The sequence below is a fragment of the Martes martes genome, assembly GCF_963455335.1.
Source record: "Martes martes genome assembly, chromosome: 8".
In the NCBI taxonomy this organism is placed as follows: domain Eukaryota; kingdom Metazoa; phylum Chordata; class Mammalia; order Carnivora; family Mustelidae; genus Martes; species Martes martes.
Window position 1 is genome coordinate 5,602,983 of NC_137895.1, and position 16,811 is coordinate 5,619,793.

A 16,811-nucleotide genomic window follows, 5' to 3' on the forward strand; every position below is an offset into this window, starting at 1 on the left:
GAGGCTTAACCCACTGAGCTACCCAGGCGCCCCTGTTATTTCTTACTATACATTTGTTTTATATTTGTGTATTTCTGCTGTTACTTTGATGATTTTTTTCCTTCTAATTGATTGGGATTTAATTTGCTCTTCTTTTTCTAATTTCGTGAGACAAATGTTAGATCATTGCTTTTTAGCCTTCATTTCTCTCGTGTATGAACAGATGGCTATACATTGCCCTCTAGGTACAGGCTTAGCCACATCTACAAGTTTTGGTATCTCATTCATTGTCATTCAGTTTAAAATATGTTATAATTTCCCTTGTGATTTCTTTTTTCCAATGGTTTATTTAAAAGAGTGTATTCTTTAATTTCTACACAGTTGGGATTTTCTAATTTACCTTTTGTTATTGATTTTAAAATCAATTACACTGTGATTAGAGAGTAAATTCCAAAGTCTAAATGACTTCTAAATTGAGGCTTGGATTATGACCCAACATATAGACAATTTCCGTAAATGTTCCATAAACCCATGAAAAGAATGCATACTCCATCACAGTCCTTCAGTTTTCTAAGTATGTCACTTAGATTGATTTCATTAATTGTGTTTTTCAGAACTTGTGTATCCTTATTGCCTGCTCATTCCATTAGCTATTGGCAGAAGTGTGTTGAAGTCTCCCATCTAATGGTGTGTTTGTCTAGTGAAGATCTTCTTTATTCTATTGATTGTTGCTTTATTCACTTTGAAGCTAAATTAGTGGGTGCACATAGACTTAGAATTGCTGCAGCTTCCTATGAATTATCTCCTTTATCATTATGACATGACTCTTGATACAGAGTAATGCTACTTGCTTCAAGCCTATTTTTGTCTGATAATAACATAGTTACTTCAGCTTTCTTTTGATTCATGTTTGCATAGTGTATGCTTTTCTGTCCTTCCACTTCAAACTTTCTGGGTGCTTATATTTCAAGTAAGTCTCTTATAGGCAGAATATAGCTGATATTTTAGAAGATAGGTTGTGACAGTCAGTCTTCTATTTGGAGTATTTAATTACTAATATTATTGGCTTTATATCTATCATCTTAATATTTTTTTTCTATTTGACCCACCTGTCTTGTGGGTCTTCTTGCCTTTTTTTAGAATATTCAGCTATTTCTATTAGTCCATTTGCCCCTCTGTTAGCTTATTGGTGAAAACATTCTTCTGCCATTTGTTCAGAGGCTACATTAGCAATTACAACATGCATTCTTGTCTTATAGTTTGTAGTTAAATATAGATCATCATGTTTATCACTTCCCTAACAATGCTGGATTTAAAAATGCTTTAATTTCACTTACCCCTATCTTTTGTGTTATTGTAGTCATGCATTTAAATCTTACACCTAGGTTAAATCCTGCAAGACGCTATTATCATTATTATAGTAAATAAGCTGTCATACGTGTCTATGTATCTACACTTGCTCTTGTTCTTTCCATCTTACATTTTTGTGCTAGCACCTGCACTCATTTTTATTCTGTGTAAAGGCCTCTTTTGTGCTGCTGCTAATGTAAGTGTGCAGACAACTAACTCTGAGTCTCCGTGTTTTCTTACACAGTTTTCCATAGTTCTTACCTCACATCCTTTTTCTGGTCCATGACCCCATCCAGGATCCCACATTACATTTAGTTGTCACATCTCCTTAGCTCCTCTTTGCTCTGGCAGTTTCTTTCTCAGACTTCCTTGTTTCTGCCTGACCTTGACAGTTTTGAGATTATTGACCAGCTATTTTGTTGAATGTCACTCTTTGGAATTTGTCTGACATTTTTCTCAGGATTAGACTGGGGTAATGTTTTTGGAAGGAAGACCACAGAGGTAAAGTACCCTTCTCATTGCATCCTATCAGGGGATATGCCATCAGCATGGCTGATCACTGTTGATATTGACCTCGATCACCTGACTGAGCTGTCTGCCAGGCTTTTCCACCATAAACTTACCCTTTTTTCTCTCTCGAGGAGAAGTCACTATGCACAGCCCACAATGAAGGAATGGGGAATTATTATGCTCCACCTCTTTAAGGGGACAGTATCTACATAAATTATTTGGAATTCTTCTGCATGGGAGATGTGTGTGTTCTGTACCATGTGTTAATTTGTTCATTTCTTCATATCAGTATGGACTCGTGCCTCATTATCCTTTAAGTATTGTTATGATCCTTAGTAGGGTTTCCTTTTGTATTCCTGACTTTGGTCATTTTTAGAAAATCTTTTCTCTTTGTTTATTGAATAGCTTAGCTGGAGGTTTATCACTTTTATTGATCTTTTTAATAAAACAAGCTGTGTTTTCATTGATTTTTCTCTATTTCAGTCATTCCTGGTTTTATCTCTTATTTCTTTTCTTCTGCTTACTTTACTTATTTTTACTTCCTTTAGGTTTAATTTGCCTGACACATAAAGCGATTCTTCTTGGAGGGTTCATCTTGAGAACCTGGTAGAATTCCTGGTGGTAAAATCCATGAAAGTATGGCCCCCCCTCCAAAATTTCTCAGTCTTAAGCTAATCCTCATTCCACCTCCAGTACTTTGTCAAAATTACCACTTAAGTGTTCTGCCAGTTTGTGGCTACAGTGGCTTCTGCTCCAGGCTAGCTGATCCTGGCTGTGATTGTACGTATTCACCTGTCTTTCCAGATGTCAGATTTCTCTGATGGCTCTAAGAAAAGTTACTGATTTTCAGTATGTTCAGCCTTTTTCTTGTTGTAACAAGAAAAAGAAGTGATGACTTCCAAACTCTTCCAAACACGGTTAAACCTGGAAGCAGAAGTTCACTTTGACTTTTTAAAGATATTTTAGCTGGGAATAATGGCATATTAGGTTGGCAGTTACTCTCTTCTGGCATTTTTGAGATATCATTCCATTGTCTTCTGGCAGGTTGAAGAGTTGTTGGTGAATAAACCATTAGTCTTCCTGTTGCACATTTGAATGCAATGCATGTTGTTCTTTCTCTAGCAGTTTTTAGGGGTTTTCTTTTGTGTTTGGATTTTAGCAGTTTTCTAGATGTGTTAAAGTGTGCCTCTCTTTGTACGAGTCCTGCCGGGGTTTGCAGGTCTTCTTGAGTCTGTAGGTGGATGTGTTTAATAAAAATTTTATGAAAAATTCCTAGCCTTTGTCTCTTCTCCTTCTACTCAGTCCCCATTTTCTGTGTCTTGCCCTCCAGTTATGTATGTTAGACCTGTTCACAGTATCTCACTTATATTTCACTCTTTTATGTACTTTTCACTATTTTTTTCAGGGCTTCGGTACCAGAATTTTCCACTGACCTCTCTTCCAGTTCATTAATCCTGTGTTCTGCTTCTTCAAATCTGTGGTTAACTTTATTCGTAGCATCCTTAATTTTAGTATTTTTTCAGTTGTAGGATTTCCATTTAGTTTTTTTTTTTAAGATTTTATTTATTTATTTGACTGACAGAGATCACAAGTAGGCAGAGAGGCAGGCAGAGAGAGAGAGAGGAGGAAGCAGGCTCCCTGTGGAGCAGAGAGCCCAACATGGGGCTCGATCCCAGGACCCTGGGATCATGACCTGAGCCGAAGGTAGAGGCTTTAAACCACTGAGCCACCCAGGTGCCCCTAGTTATTTTTAATATATTCCATATTTGTGTCTTTTCTTCTATCATCTCAACATATACCTCTATTTTCTTAAACATATTTGTAGCTATTTAAGAACCTTCTTTTCCTCTGCTAACTCCAGTATCTGGGTCACCTGTAGATCTTTTCCCATTGTCTTTTGTTTCCCTTGATTTGGGGTCACATGGCTATATCTCCAGACGTGGCAGACAGATTTTTATTAAATATCAGATATTGTGTTAAGAAAATTGAGAGGCTCTAGACAGTGGCACCCTTTCTTTTGCTGGTCAGGTAGAGTGAAGACTGATGACCTTAATTCAGTTAGGGACTGAGTTGATTTGAGGCTGGATTACAGTTTCTCAAGGCTCCATTTGATTTTTTTTTTTTTAAGCCTCTTCCTAATGTAGCATCCAAAGTTTGTAACTCAGAACCTGAATTATTCTCTGAGTCCTTGCTCCCAAGAAATTCTGAACTTCAACCTTTATTTTCTCAGGACCACAAGCTGACAAAAAAAAAATCTCATTTGGCTTTCTGCCTTGATTCTTAGTCTTCTGTCCCACAGACCTTCCAAACTCAGCAAAGATCTTGAGGGTATAACTGGCAATGTTGGGCTCAGTTGTCTGCTTCCCCTTCTCATGAGGAATCTGTTGAAATCTCTGGTTTGGATGTCAGGTCCCTTGAACTCATCATAAGTTCTGTTTGCTTCTCCACCTGCTGGTAGTGACCATCTGCCTGGGCCACCAGTCCCAGGCTGAGCCTCTTGCCTTGCTCCCAAAGTGCATGAGTGAGGGTTCTGAGGGTTCCTGTCGTCTCAGACTGTCGTCCCTTTGAGTCCTGGTTGCCTCAGCCGCTCTCTCTATTTCAAAGAGATGTTTTGCTGTATTTTATCTGACTTTTCTGTTGGTTCTCAAAGGAAGCATAGACCTTCTGCAAGGAAAAGTGTTCCAACACACTGAACACCAACCATTCTGTTTCTGATGGGCATTCATTTCTCTTTTCATTTTTTTTCTCTTTTCATTTTTAAAATCCCTTTAAACTATCTTTCTTTAGGTGTCTCTACATACTGATGTTTTTATTTCTATGGAAGGGAATCCCAGGAGTGGGACTGCTTGGTCTAACGTAATATTTATAAACACATGTTGTCTGTTTGCTTTTTTAAAAAGGTTTATTTATTTATTTGAGAGAGAGGGATCATGGTGGGTTGGGGAGGGGCAGGGGGAGAGAGAAACTCCAACAGATTGCAGAGCTAGATGCAGGGGCTAGATCTCACAACTCCAAGATCATGACCTGAGCCAAAATCAAGTGGGACACTTGACCAGTTGAGCCACACAGGTGCCCCTGTTTGCTTTTTAAGACCACATACTATCACAGTTCCTATTTCTGATAGCTATATAATAGAGTATCTTTTTTCCAACCCCTGTTAGCAATAGGCATTATAGCTCTTTTAAATTTTTGCTGGTCTGGTAGTTTTAAAGTAATAGCTCAGTTTAACTTTAATTTATATTTATTTCCCTGACAGTAAATGTGTGATTTTTTTTTTTTTTTGCTATTAGGATTTGTTCTCCTGTGACTTGCCTATTTATATCTTTTGCCCTCTTGTCAATGTTTAAGAGATGTTTATTATAGATATCATTATTTATCCTATGCTCATAAGAAGGTTTTGAGTTTCAAGTTTACCCCTATCCTCTGGATTCTGACCCCTGGAACTCTCTCCCCTGCAGGGCTCTGTATCTCTCTTCATTAGACCCCAGCCTCTGCCCTCCCAGTTTCTACAGCTCTTCTCTGACACTTTCCCCTTTGACCGGCTCCTGCCTGCTTCGTTCCTGAGGACGCTGCTTCCCAGTAGTCCTCTCCCCTCACTAAGATGTGGGCTCGACAGGGGCAGTTATCTGTGTCTTTTCCATTCTGTGCCCCATCCTCAGCATCTAAAACAGGGGCCAGCACACAAGTGCTCAATAAATATTCTTTTAATGAACCCCATCGATTTTGAAAAGCGTTACAGTGTTTTGGTTTAAAATGTGAACACTGGGGACGCCTGGGTGGCTCAGTTGGTTAAGCTGCTGCCTTCGGCTCAAGTCATGATCCCAGCATCCTGGGATCGAGTTCCACATCGGGCTCCTTGCTCGGCGGGGAGCCTGCTTCTCTCTCTGCCCCTGCCTGCCACTCTGTCTGCCTGTGCTCGCTCGCTCTCTCTCTCTCTAACAAATAAATAAATTTTTAAAAAAAATGTGAACACTGGAGCCAGACCACCAGAGCTGGAATCATATGATACCCGTGTGACCTTAGGCAAACCTCTCTGGGCCTCAGTTTCCTTATCCCTAAAATGGAAATCATAGTAGTAGCTACATCAGATGATTATTAGAATTAAGGGGCACATATATGTGCATCAGTTTCCTAGGGACTTGTAAAAAAATTACCCACAAGCTAGATGGCTTAACACAACAGAAATTTATTCTCTCTCAGAGAATACTTCTGGAGGCCAGAAGTCTAGTATCAAGGTGTCAGCAGAACCATGCCCCCTCTCGTTGCAGAGGAGGATTCTTCCTTTCCTTGACTATTCCAGCTTCTGATTGTTGCCGGCCGTCCTTGGCATTCCTTGGCCTTGTAGTGTCCATTACTCCGATATCTGACATCTTCCTTTGGTGTCTCTGTGTCTTTACTTGGTGCCTCCTCTCTGTGTGTCTGGATCCAGATTTCCATCTTATGGGATTGCATTCATTGGATTGAGGGCCCTCCCTAATCCAGTACGACCTCATCTGAGCTCGATTACATCCACCAAGACCCTGTTTCCATTGAAGGTCCCACTCAGCAGGGCCTGACCCTTGGGTTCACTCTTGTATTCATAGTGCCTTCAACAACATCCGGTGTACAGGTGTCCCAAAAAATCTGTTGAATTAGTTAATTGATCGACACTTTGTTTTCTGTACTACAAATGCATTTTCAAAATCTATCATTTGTCTTTTTGTTTTATCTTTTCCATTAAAATGTTTAAAGTGTTGTGTGACCAAATATATTTGTCTTCTTTCCTGTCTTCCTTTTTTTTTCCTTTTGTTAAAAAATAAGTTCTGGATTTGTGGTCTTGGTTAATAAAGTGTCATGACTCTAGTCCCCAGGTCCCCCTTCCATATCTTATTGATCATTTCCTAAACGTTCTTATGAGAATTTTTACTGTTTTATTTTTTTAATGAAATGCTTAATCAATATAGAATTAATTTTTGTGTATGGTATAAGATAGGGTTCTTCTGTATTTTCCCACCAGATTGTCATTTGTAAAATTCTCATTATACTTGGGTCTAAGTCTGGAGATTTCTATTTTGTTACACTGATCTATACATCATTTCTGTACCAATGTGATACTTCTTTTTTTTTAGTGAAACTGAGGTTTTTTCATTTTTCCTCCTTTTCACATTTTCTTGGCTACTCTGAGGCCATGTTTATATTTCTCCATAAACACTTCATCCATTTGCATTATTAGGATCCCCCCAAATGCATTATTAAGATCACAGTTGGACTTATATTAAATTTATGTATAAAAATGTGCTTTTGAAATCAAGAAGAAAGAACATAATGGAATGTGCAGAAGGGGAGAACAGAGCCTTTCATTCCTGAGGGGAGTGTGGCTGTTCAGTATCCCCTTCTCCCGCCACACTTGACTCGGTGCTCAGCTCTGGGCCTCAAAGCTTGCACCCACTTGCCCTTTGGACAACAGACCCAACGCTACGGCTTGAGGACAGCCTCTGAAGGAGGAGTGGCTCATCTGCTCTTATCTTCCATCTACATAATCTGTTACTCCTGCCCACGGAACACTCTAAGATTTTACACATGTATGCGAGAATGAGCAGGTTCTAGATATTTGCCTCTAAAATTACGTGTCTGGTCGATTTCCTCGTTACACCTGGAATTCCCCTTGACATTGAAAAGCTGTCAGATCACACTGAGGCTGTCTCATTTCACAATTTTTGAAGGTTGATTTTGGTTCAGCATTTTGTCCTCCTGAGCCATCAGGACACAATCTTAGTCTTCTTGGGTTCTGTGGGGATAATGTATTTTTATAAAAGTCTAAAGCAAATCGTCATTGCCATCATCATGCCTGCAACAAAAGAGAAAAGAAAAACCCCTGTTTTACAACTCAGTGATCACTGTTGACAAGCCATTGCTCTGTATGAAAGTCCAGCGTTGGGTGCTAAGGTGGAAGGAAGGATTGCTTTTGAGAATGTGGTGCGGTACCACAGCCAGGGGATTAGGTAGAGTTAGGTGGGCCAGACAGATCTGGCCTATGGACTAGAAATTTCTAGATTTGAGGTGTGGTCAGATCACGATCACGGTATCTTTCCAGTGGTCACAGCATTGCCACCAAGTTTATGGAATTTCCTGGATGTAAAGAGCTGCAAAGGCCCTGAGAGCTTGTGCACCTGTCATTATCCTCTCTCTACCCCAGCTTCTCTGTTTCTACCATCTCAGTGGACTCTTCCCTTACCGAGGGACGTTGGGCTTGGTCGTGTGGCTTTCTTTGACATGGCATGTGACAGATGTGACCTGAGCAGCAGCCTCGGATCTGCTGTGTGCTTTAGCTTGGCCCCAGCAATCTGCTCGTGGAAGAACTTCCCCAGGGCAGCTGTTGTCTCTTCAGTTTGATCCCCAGAATGAACGCACCTGAAACAGGCCTAAAGCCAGCCTGCAGCCTGATGTCAAGCTCAGTCAGCCCACGGCCTGGATCACCTGGCCGGACTGCCCTTGACCTTCTTACATCCATCTTACATCCGCCGGACCGCCCTTGACCTTCACATCCATGAGCGTGAGTGCAAAGGCTTGTTTTCGCGCCAGCCACTGGGCTTTGGATGGTTTGTCAGGCAGAAGCTGGCTTGTGGAGTCCCTGTTCCTGTTGCAACCCTGTTCCAAAGATGTGGAATGTAGAGGCTCAGGGAACACCCACACCCAGTCTCCATGGTGTCCTCTGCGGGCTGTGTGGGCTGTGTCATCTGAATGGGGAGTGACACACTTCCCAGCATGCCACTGTGCAGAAGACACCACTATTGCCCGTTATTTCTAGAGCCAGAAGCCTCAACTGTGAATGCAGACTTCAGTCACCAGTGCTGGGTTGTTGTCACTGGCCACCAAGCCTCTCTGGGCAGTAACCCACACCTGAGTTACTGGGGTGTCTGCCCACTACTCCTGTGCTCCTCTGGCTCCAGGCTCCTCATCTGTAAAGGATGAGGTGGGAGTGGATGCCATCAGGCTTCCCCAGCGTTGCGTCACAAGATGCTGCTGTCCCGCAGTGTCCCGCTAGCATGTGTCCACACCTTTGCTCCGCCACTTACAGCTGTGTCTTTCCAGGAAACAGGTGGCTTAGTTAGCTTCCTTCCTAAATGTTGATCTCATTTGTAAGATGGAATTGGTCATGTTTCGTTGAGGAGCACTGCGAGGTTTAACTAAGATGACTTGTGAAAGTCAAATTGGTAGAGTGGCCGGCACCTTGTAGATCTTCAGTCAAATTCTCTTTCTCAATGACACCTGTGAAGTTTCTATCACCACCTGGAGGCAGGAAGGAGCGTGGACAGCTGTGAGGCCCGCTCTGGCCCTTGGCATGAGGAGATCAGAGCTGGGACTCTGGTCGAGACACTTGTCACCTTAAACTCTCACCCCTGAGCCCCCGTCCCCGGCACACCCACCACCGGCCATGTTCTCATGCAAGGGGTTTTTATCGCTGCAAGAAATGCTGAAGGAAACGCTTCAGGGTAAAGGAGTTTGGTCCTAGATGGAGCTCAGATGACCAAGAAGGAATAAGGAACCTTGGAAATGGCACATAGCCAATTAAATGTAGAAGGCTATTTTTTTGTAATTAAAACATGCATATGGGGGCACCTGGGTGGCTCAATGGGTGAAGTGTCTGCCTCCGGCTCAGGTCATGATCTCAGGGTCCTGGGATCGAGTCTCGTGCTGGGCTCCCTGCTCGGTGGGCAGTCTGTTTCTCCCTCTTCCTCTGTGTTCTCCCTCTCTGTCTCAAATTGATTAAAGGAAAAATCTTTTAAAAATGCATGTAAGTGCTTAAAGCAAACATTTTCATGTTGTCTCAGGCTTATAATCTATGTATTATAATCTTTTAATCTATTATATATAATAGATATCTAGTATATAGATACTACCCTATATATTTTATATATATATATATACTACTAGTATATATATAATAATATATATACTATATATATAATAGATATCTAGTATATAATATATATACTAGATATCTATTATATATATAATATATCTAGTATATCTAGTATATAATATATATACTAGATATCTATTATATATATAGTATATATATTATTATATTATTATTATATATTGTAATATATAGTATATAATAGATATCTAGTATATAATATATATTATATACCAATTATATATTATAATAGATATCTAGTATATCAATTATATATAATTGGCATATTATATATATTATATACTAGATATCTATTATAATATATATGTATATATATGTATATATATAGGCATATATATATGCCTATATATATATAATTGGCATATTATATATTATATAATAGATATCTATTATAATCTATGTATTATAATCTTATAATCTATTATGTGGAACAAATGGCAACAATAGCTTAGAGGGCAGGGGGCCGGGTAAGGCAAATATGGTCACAAGGGTTCTTCATTTTATGTGATGTGGTTTGGTATGAACTCTGGGTAGCCTGTGGAAAGGTAGGGGTGTATATATTATAACCCCCAGGCAACCACCAAAAAGATGACGCAAAGAGGCATAGTGAGCAAGTATTCCTCACGCGGAGATGCGGGTGGGTGTCTCTGTCCGGGGGTGCTCTGCGGTGGCTGCTCTGGGAAAGACCGAGCCACTCACCCAGCTTCTCATTGTGGGCGCCTACTCGGGGCCACGTGTCTTCCTCCACCGAGAGCCAGCGATATTCCCCTGGAACGATGTGGCCTCTTGTGGAAGAGCCCGTCTGCAATGCAGGGGACATCCCAGGGGAGGGGGAGTGACGATTTTGTAATCAGAATATGCCAGGCCAATGGCTTGTCACTCTTTGAGGAACTTCCTTAGGGACATGCCTCCTAGAAAGGACTTGAATGGTTAAATGTTTTGAAATCTGCTTTATAAATGCTGCAGTTTAGGTGTACGTGGTATGGTAAGTTGCCTCCAAGGGCCCTGGTAAATCTAGTTGATTTGCTGCGCTCATCTTAGAAATGAGAGTGTGCACAGGGAAGCTCCTGAAACATGCGTGTTTGCAAAGTGCCTGGTGCCTCTTCTGGCGCGCGCCCCCGCCGGGTTTTGCGTCCTGCGTGCTGCTCTGTGCCCGTCGGCGGTGGCACGCCTGCAACCTCTGGACAGGCTGCTCCAGGCCTGCCTAACCTCCGTGCTGCTTCACAAGCCTCCAGGCTGTGAAACATTTGCCTACAGACATTTCCTGACTCTCCATTACATATGTTTTTGTGAAAGGACTGAGCAAGAGGAACTTGCAATGAATAATTCATGAGTAATTGTTTTCAAAATATAAAGTTACTTTTCAAAGAAAGCAACCAATCTATCCATTTCGGAGTCCCCCTGCCACTTGGGTCCTTCTGTGTGGGCCACAGCTTTCCATCGAAACGCTCATGCCATCCCGTGCTGGGCCAGGCTCCCCCGCAGAGCTGGGACAGGGTGCGCGTCCAGATGGCGCAGAGCCGTCCCAATTCCCAGCCAGCGCCGCCTGCTCCGGTCCCCAGGCGGGCCTTTGGAATCGTCTTGGATTCCAGTGCTGCTCTGCACCGAGCCCCTGCAGGCAACACCACCGCACCTGCATTCCGTTCCCTTTGTGCTCCGCTTCCGATCCCGCACCAAACACTTCCTGCAGCTTGTTCCTCTAACTCATGCACACAAGCCAAGCCAAAGCCAGGGCCTGACCAGTGGGATCAGTACAGATACAGCGAGCCACTGTCACATTCCACTCATTACTGACACCGATAGTGAGGTTAAGGACAAGTCAATGGTGCCAACTCCCTGGGTCCTAGTCCCACACACCAAGAAGGATGCCCCCAAACAGAAGGAACCAATGACTGCACGCGAGCTGTGGATACCCTGCTGCAGCTCAGTGGGTGTACATTCGGCAGTTCTAGTCTGAAGAGGCCGAGGCAGAAGGCTCTGTATCTGTAAAGACCTCAGCACAGTCCTGGCATGGAACAGGCAGTAAGCATGATGATGGTGATGGTGATGGTGATGGTGAGGATAGCGATGATGGTGGTGATATGTGATGACGGATGGTGAGGAAAGCGATGATGATGGTGATGATGGTGATGGTGATGATGGTGATGGTGACGATGGTGATGGTGATGGTGGTAATGATGATGGTGGTGATGGTGGTGATGATGGTGATGGTGATGGTGGTGATGATGATATGGTTGTAGTGGTGATGATGGTGATGATAATGATGATGGTGGTAATGACGGTGATGATGATGGTGATGATGGATGATGGTGATGATGGTGGTGATGATGGTAATGATGGTGGTGATGATGGGATGGTGATGGTGATGGTGGTGAGGCGCATTGTCTCCTCTCATCCCCTGTTCCTTTCCCTCTTCATATTCCTCCACAGAATGTAGTCAGTGCATGCTGACCCTGCTGTCCTCTGCTCTTCAAGTCACTCTAGCTTCGTGTGGCACCAGAGTCCCTGACCTATGTGAACGGCTGGTCTGTTCATTCCCTGCCCCCTTCCCCTCTGAAAACACAGACAGACCCTTCCTTCAAAACCCGTCTCCAGACTCTGCTCTCCCAGACAGATTTCTTTCATCTGTCCTGGGCGAGTTCAGCCACCTTGGATGTCTTTGGCCCTTAGATGCACACATTTCCAAGTGAGATTCGATGTCCTTTTTTGGAAGAGAGACATATTTTCTAAATTAGGTTGTGGTGCTCTGAGAGCAGGAGGGATGTTATCTTCTGTCCTCCCTATATTGCTCTCAGCATCCCTTCTGGGGGGATTCACCTGCAGGCAGGTAACACCTACGGCCTGTTGTTGACCCACTGGCCACTGACAGAGGAGTCCCGGCATCATGGGCTCCTTGAGCAGCCCAGCTAATCAGTTTCTCCTAGGACGGCATCATCTAGATAATTCTGCTTCACTAAGTGCGATGCAGGGAAGTACATCTTCTCATTTGTCCCTCCACCTGCCCAACTACTCACACAAAACGGAAACCGCTGGTAAGCAGTAGGTTCCGTGCGGTGGAAGGAAGGGATCGCGGATGACTTTCAGGGAGTGCGCTTACATGAGGAGAGGAGAGAAGGTTCCACGGATGGTCCCTCCCCCACCAAAACCGCAGGAGCTTGCAGCTTAAACTGGATCATAATGAAACTTTGATCAAAACTTTAGTTTTTTCCCTTCAAACCACCTTGCTGGACTTTGTTCGTGTTTCCCAGGTCGTATGTGAATATAAATCTCACTTTAGGAGACTCGAAACTCACAGCTAGTCCCAGCAGATGTGAATTTGGGTATCTTGGAAAGCGTGGCCTTTAGAAAGGTTTGCAGCACTGACAGCAACCCCCAGGGCCCCCTGAGCCCAAGGCTGGGAGCCCACTTTACTGCTTTGTTTACTCACTTGCTCAGCAAACAAACCTTGCCCTGGGTCAGGGAGCCAGCCACCACCAACCCCCCGGGCCCCGCCCGCAGGGAGCCTGTGGGTGGAGTCAGATAAGTAACAATCCTAGGCTGGAACCCAAGGGCCTTGGTGATGGTGAACCCACAGCGGGGCCAGAGGGGCTCAGGCAGCAGGGAGCCTGGGACAACCTAACGGCCTCTTCCCTTTCTTCCTTTCCAGGTGCTGGATGCTAGCGGAATGCCTGTGGGTGACGACCAGCTCGCTCGGCTGACTGCAAAAATAGGATATAAGAAAGACGGGATGAGCTCTCTTGATTTTGCCGCAGGATTCGAAGGTAGCTAATCGCCAGCGCCAGCCCTGCTGGGACGCGGCTGGTGGCACTGCCAGGCTTTCCGAGCGGTGCCTCGAGGCCGCCGGGGGAAAGTAGTGTGAGCTGAGACACGGAAACAGTGTGTGTTCTAAGACTGGAAACAGACATTTTTGTTTGATTTTTGTCTGACTGTGTTTCGGCCTTTTCTTTTCACTAAACCAAACTGTGAGTTTGCCCGACAGAGCCTTCTACAGACTTAGAGCCCAAATGGTTTCTAAAATTTGCTCCAAAGCCCATGCTCCTTCCATCACGCTTCCTGTCCTTTGATATTTTCCCTCCTGAGAAGAGATCCTGCTTGTCTGTGGTTAGTGGCACCCATACACCACCCAGGCCAGTGTCCTTCCCCTTTTCTGCAGGGAAGGATGCAGAGATCCTAAGAGATTCAGGGACACACCCCCAATCACCCAGCTGCTGGCCCTCCCCTTCCCCTGCCCCAAAGCAGTTGCCAGGAAATTCACAGCCAGGCTGGGGTCGGGGAGGCCCTCCTGTTTGCCGTCTGCTCTTGTTCTGCTCCCCCCCGCCCCAACACCCAGCAGAGAGATGACCACCAGCCAGCTCCCCACCTCTCTGCCGTGTTATCCTCCCCCTGGTCTCCACTCTTGCTGAAGTTTAAGAAGGACAAATAAACCCTCTAGGAAAGCTACAAAAATCACACAAATACGTTGACGGAATCTCTTTTGTTTTGCTGCAAATACACTGCAGGCCAGACAGGGCCGGGCGTGGGAGGCCTGCTTGTGCTCTGCCGTCCTCCCCGCGGTCGGTCTGGGAGATGACTGCGCGGGGTGATGGGTCTCCCCTAGAGACGCTGGCCAGCTGGGACTCCCCATGGGGAAAATGCCCAGGCTCCTTCTGGCCGCGGCGGACTAGCATTTGATGGTCCTGTCCTAGGGGAGGGAAGGTCCCGCTTGCGAGGAAAAAGGCAATTCGAGAAGCCATGAGGTTTTAGAATGTTGACCCTTGGGGTGTATGTTTTGACATTTTTGAAGGAGAACAAAAAGGAGGAAAAGGAACTCGTTTATTTTAGTGCTTCTGGTGTGCAGGCGAGTTCCTCTTTCACTTGAGGAAAGTGGGCCCCCAGGGTGAGTCAGTCACTCGCCCCACGTCTGGGGGCAGCGGGGGCATTGCAGAGTGGAAATGTGACTCAATAGCCATCAGCTGCTCTTGGCTTCCTCCCTGCCCTTGTTCTGCCCCCGCCCCCCGGCCCCGAGCAGTCCCCCGGCACTGCCTGTCTCCCTGCCCAGCCAGATGCTGACGGGGTGGGGGTAGAGACCTAGGCCCCAGGCTGGCCCCGGGTCAGGGGCTGGGGTGCGCAAGGCAGAGGGGAGTTAAGCAGCAGGGGAAGGTGTTATCTGCCATGAATAGTGAACCTGAGAGAGGCCACTCCAAGCCCAGGTGGAGGTGAGGTAGAAGCCAAGTTCAAGACTGGACCGTAGGACGCCCACGAACTCCAGATGCTCTGCCCACCATCCATCCTGCAGAGCTGAGCGGTGGGGAGAGGTTGGTGACAACACGTGCAGAGAACCACATCTAAAACCAAAGCCGAGGTTTATAGCCTGGCTTGAAACAAGGCCACACTCACATTATCCCAACCTGATGGAAATGGGTTGTTTTTTAAGTAGAGATTATGGTTTCTTCCTCTGTTTGGGGGGAGAGAGAGGGCCTAACTCAGTGATTAGCCTGCCAGGCTCCAGAATCTGGTGGACCAGAGCTCAGTGTTGCTGTCCATGAACTCTATGACCTTGGGGAAGTTGGGGGGAACCCCCCCACCACAGCCTCCATCTCCTCATATATAAAGTGGGCAAAATAATAGATTTCCTTGCATGTAAATGAGGCACAAGAAGAGAAGCCACCTCTTAAGATTGTTGAAAAGACCAGCAAATATTTGAAAGCCCCTCATACAGGGTCCAGCAGATAAGCAGTCATGAAACACCTGGTGGGTTATCGAAGATTGACTGACTTCCACATCGCTAGGTTTAGGGCATGAGTCTAGGAACCAAAACCAGGCAAGAGTGTTCATTCACTGCCTCTGGGGATGGAGAGATGAGTAAGATGTGGTCCTGCCCGGCTGGAAGGACGGGCATGGGGTTGCCGCCACGTGCTGGCCGAGAGTGTGGCCCCGCCGTCCCGAGAATGAGTCCTTCTGGCAGTGATGGGAGAATGTCCAAGAAACTGAAGGGAAAGAAACCAGATCATAACCAAGTCAATGCTAAGTTCACTTCCCAGAGCCTTATTCCCATCGGGTATTCTGGCTGGATTCGGGGCAGGTAGAGATCCAGGGTCGCAACAGAAAGAGAGGTAGGCATGCCACTAACGGAGGTCTTCCGGTTTATGTCATTGTTTCAGATGCTAAAATGAATGGGCCGGAATCGACCCCACTGCAACCTCCGGTTCTTTCAAAGAATAATTTAGACAGCGACTTTATAACCGCTGAAGAATGCCTGAAGCAGTTCCCCCGGAGACTGAAGGAAGCCTTCCGGGTAAATTACGGCCTATCTACCATTTAGCTTATCTGGACACTGTCCCCTGTGCTCCCAGCCATTCAGCCGTGCGGGACTGACTCCGGGAGCCCGTCATGTCCTGCTCATCATGGGACACAGCATTGCTCTCCACAGACTCAGGCTCTCCCCTTCTCTCCTTGCCGGGGTGGGGGACTCAGGCTTCGCTCTGCTCTCCCTTCCCCCTCCCCGAGGTCCTTCTGGGCTGCTGCTTTGCTGGCTCTGCCTTCTGCCTCTCAAAGGCCTTGGAGAAGTAAGGAGAGGATGAGGTGGGGACAGTCTGGGCAACCCGAGTTACAGGGAATGCAGGACCCATTCATCCAGCCTCTTCATGCCACCCATTCGCTCACCAGATGAGCAGGATGCATTTAGGGTAGGCTGGAGTGTCTGCTAAAAGGTAGGAGCTCCATCCAGTGTAAGACACAGATGGTGAACAGGGAGTTGCGACCCATGGAATCGCCTGTTGTAGAGGGAATGGTAGCCTGCCATGGGGGCACAGGGAAAAGACCACACTTAGGAGGACTTCCTGGAGGAGGTGGGCCCTGAACCAAATACTAAACCCCCAGCGTGTGCTGCCAGAAAAAGGAAGGAGCAAACACGAGAAGAGGGAGCTTGCTCAAGGGAGGTGGCGGACAGGTCATGGGCTTCAGGGAAAAGCTTACCGGTTGGCAGGATGGGTCGCATGTGGGAACTGGAATGGGTAAGACGGGGGAAGTAGACAGCAACCATTTAAACACAGAGACGGCTTAGAACACGCTA

The 16,811-nt window shown here is 45.5% G+C and overlaps 1 protein-coding gene across 1 annotated transcript in view; it reads left to right on the plus strand.

Moving 5' to 3' along the window:
• EFCAB6 (EF-hand calcium binding domain 6) overlaps nucleotides 1-16,811 on the plus strand; it is a gene marked incomplete at its 3' end in the record, with an annotated part of 203,919 nt that overhangs the window by 109,108 nt on the left and 78,000 nt on the right. Inside the window, exons 16-17 of the mRNA XM_080812428.1 lie at nucleotides 13,407-13,521; nucleotides 15,901-16,034. Coding sequence (XP_080668554.1) covers nucleotides 13,407-13,521; nucleotides 15,901-16,034 — 249 coding nt within the window. The remainder of the gene's footprint in view (nucleotides 1-13,406; nucleotides 13,522-15,900; nucleotides 16,035-16,811) is intronic.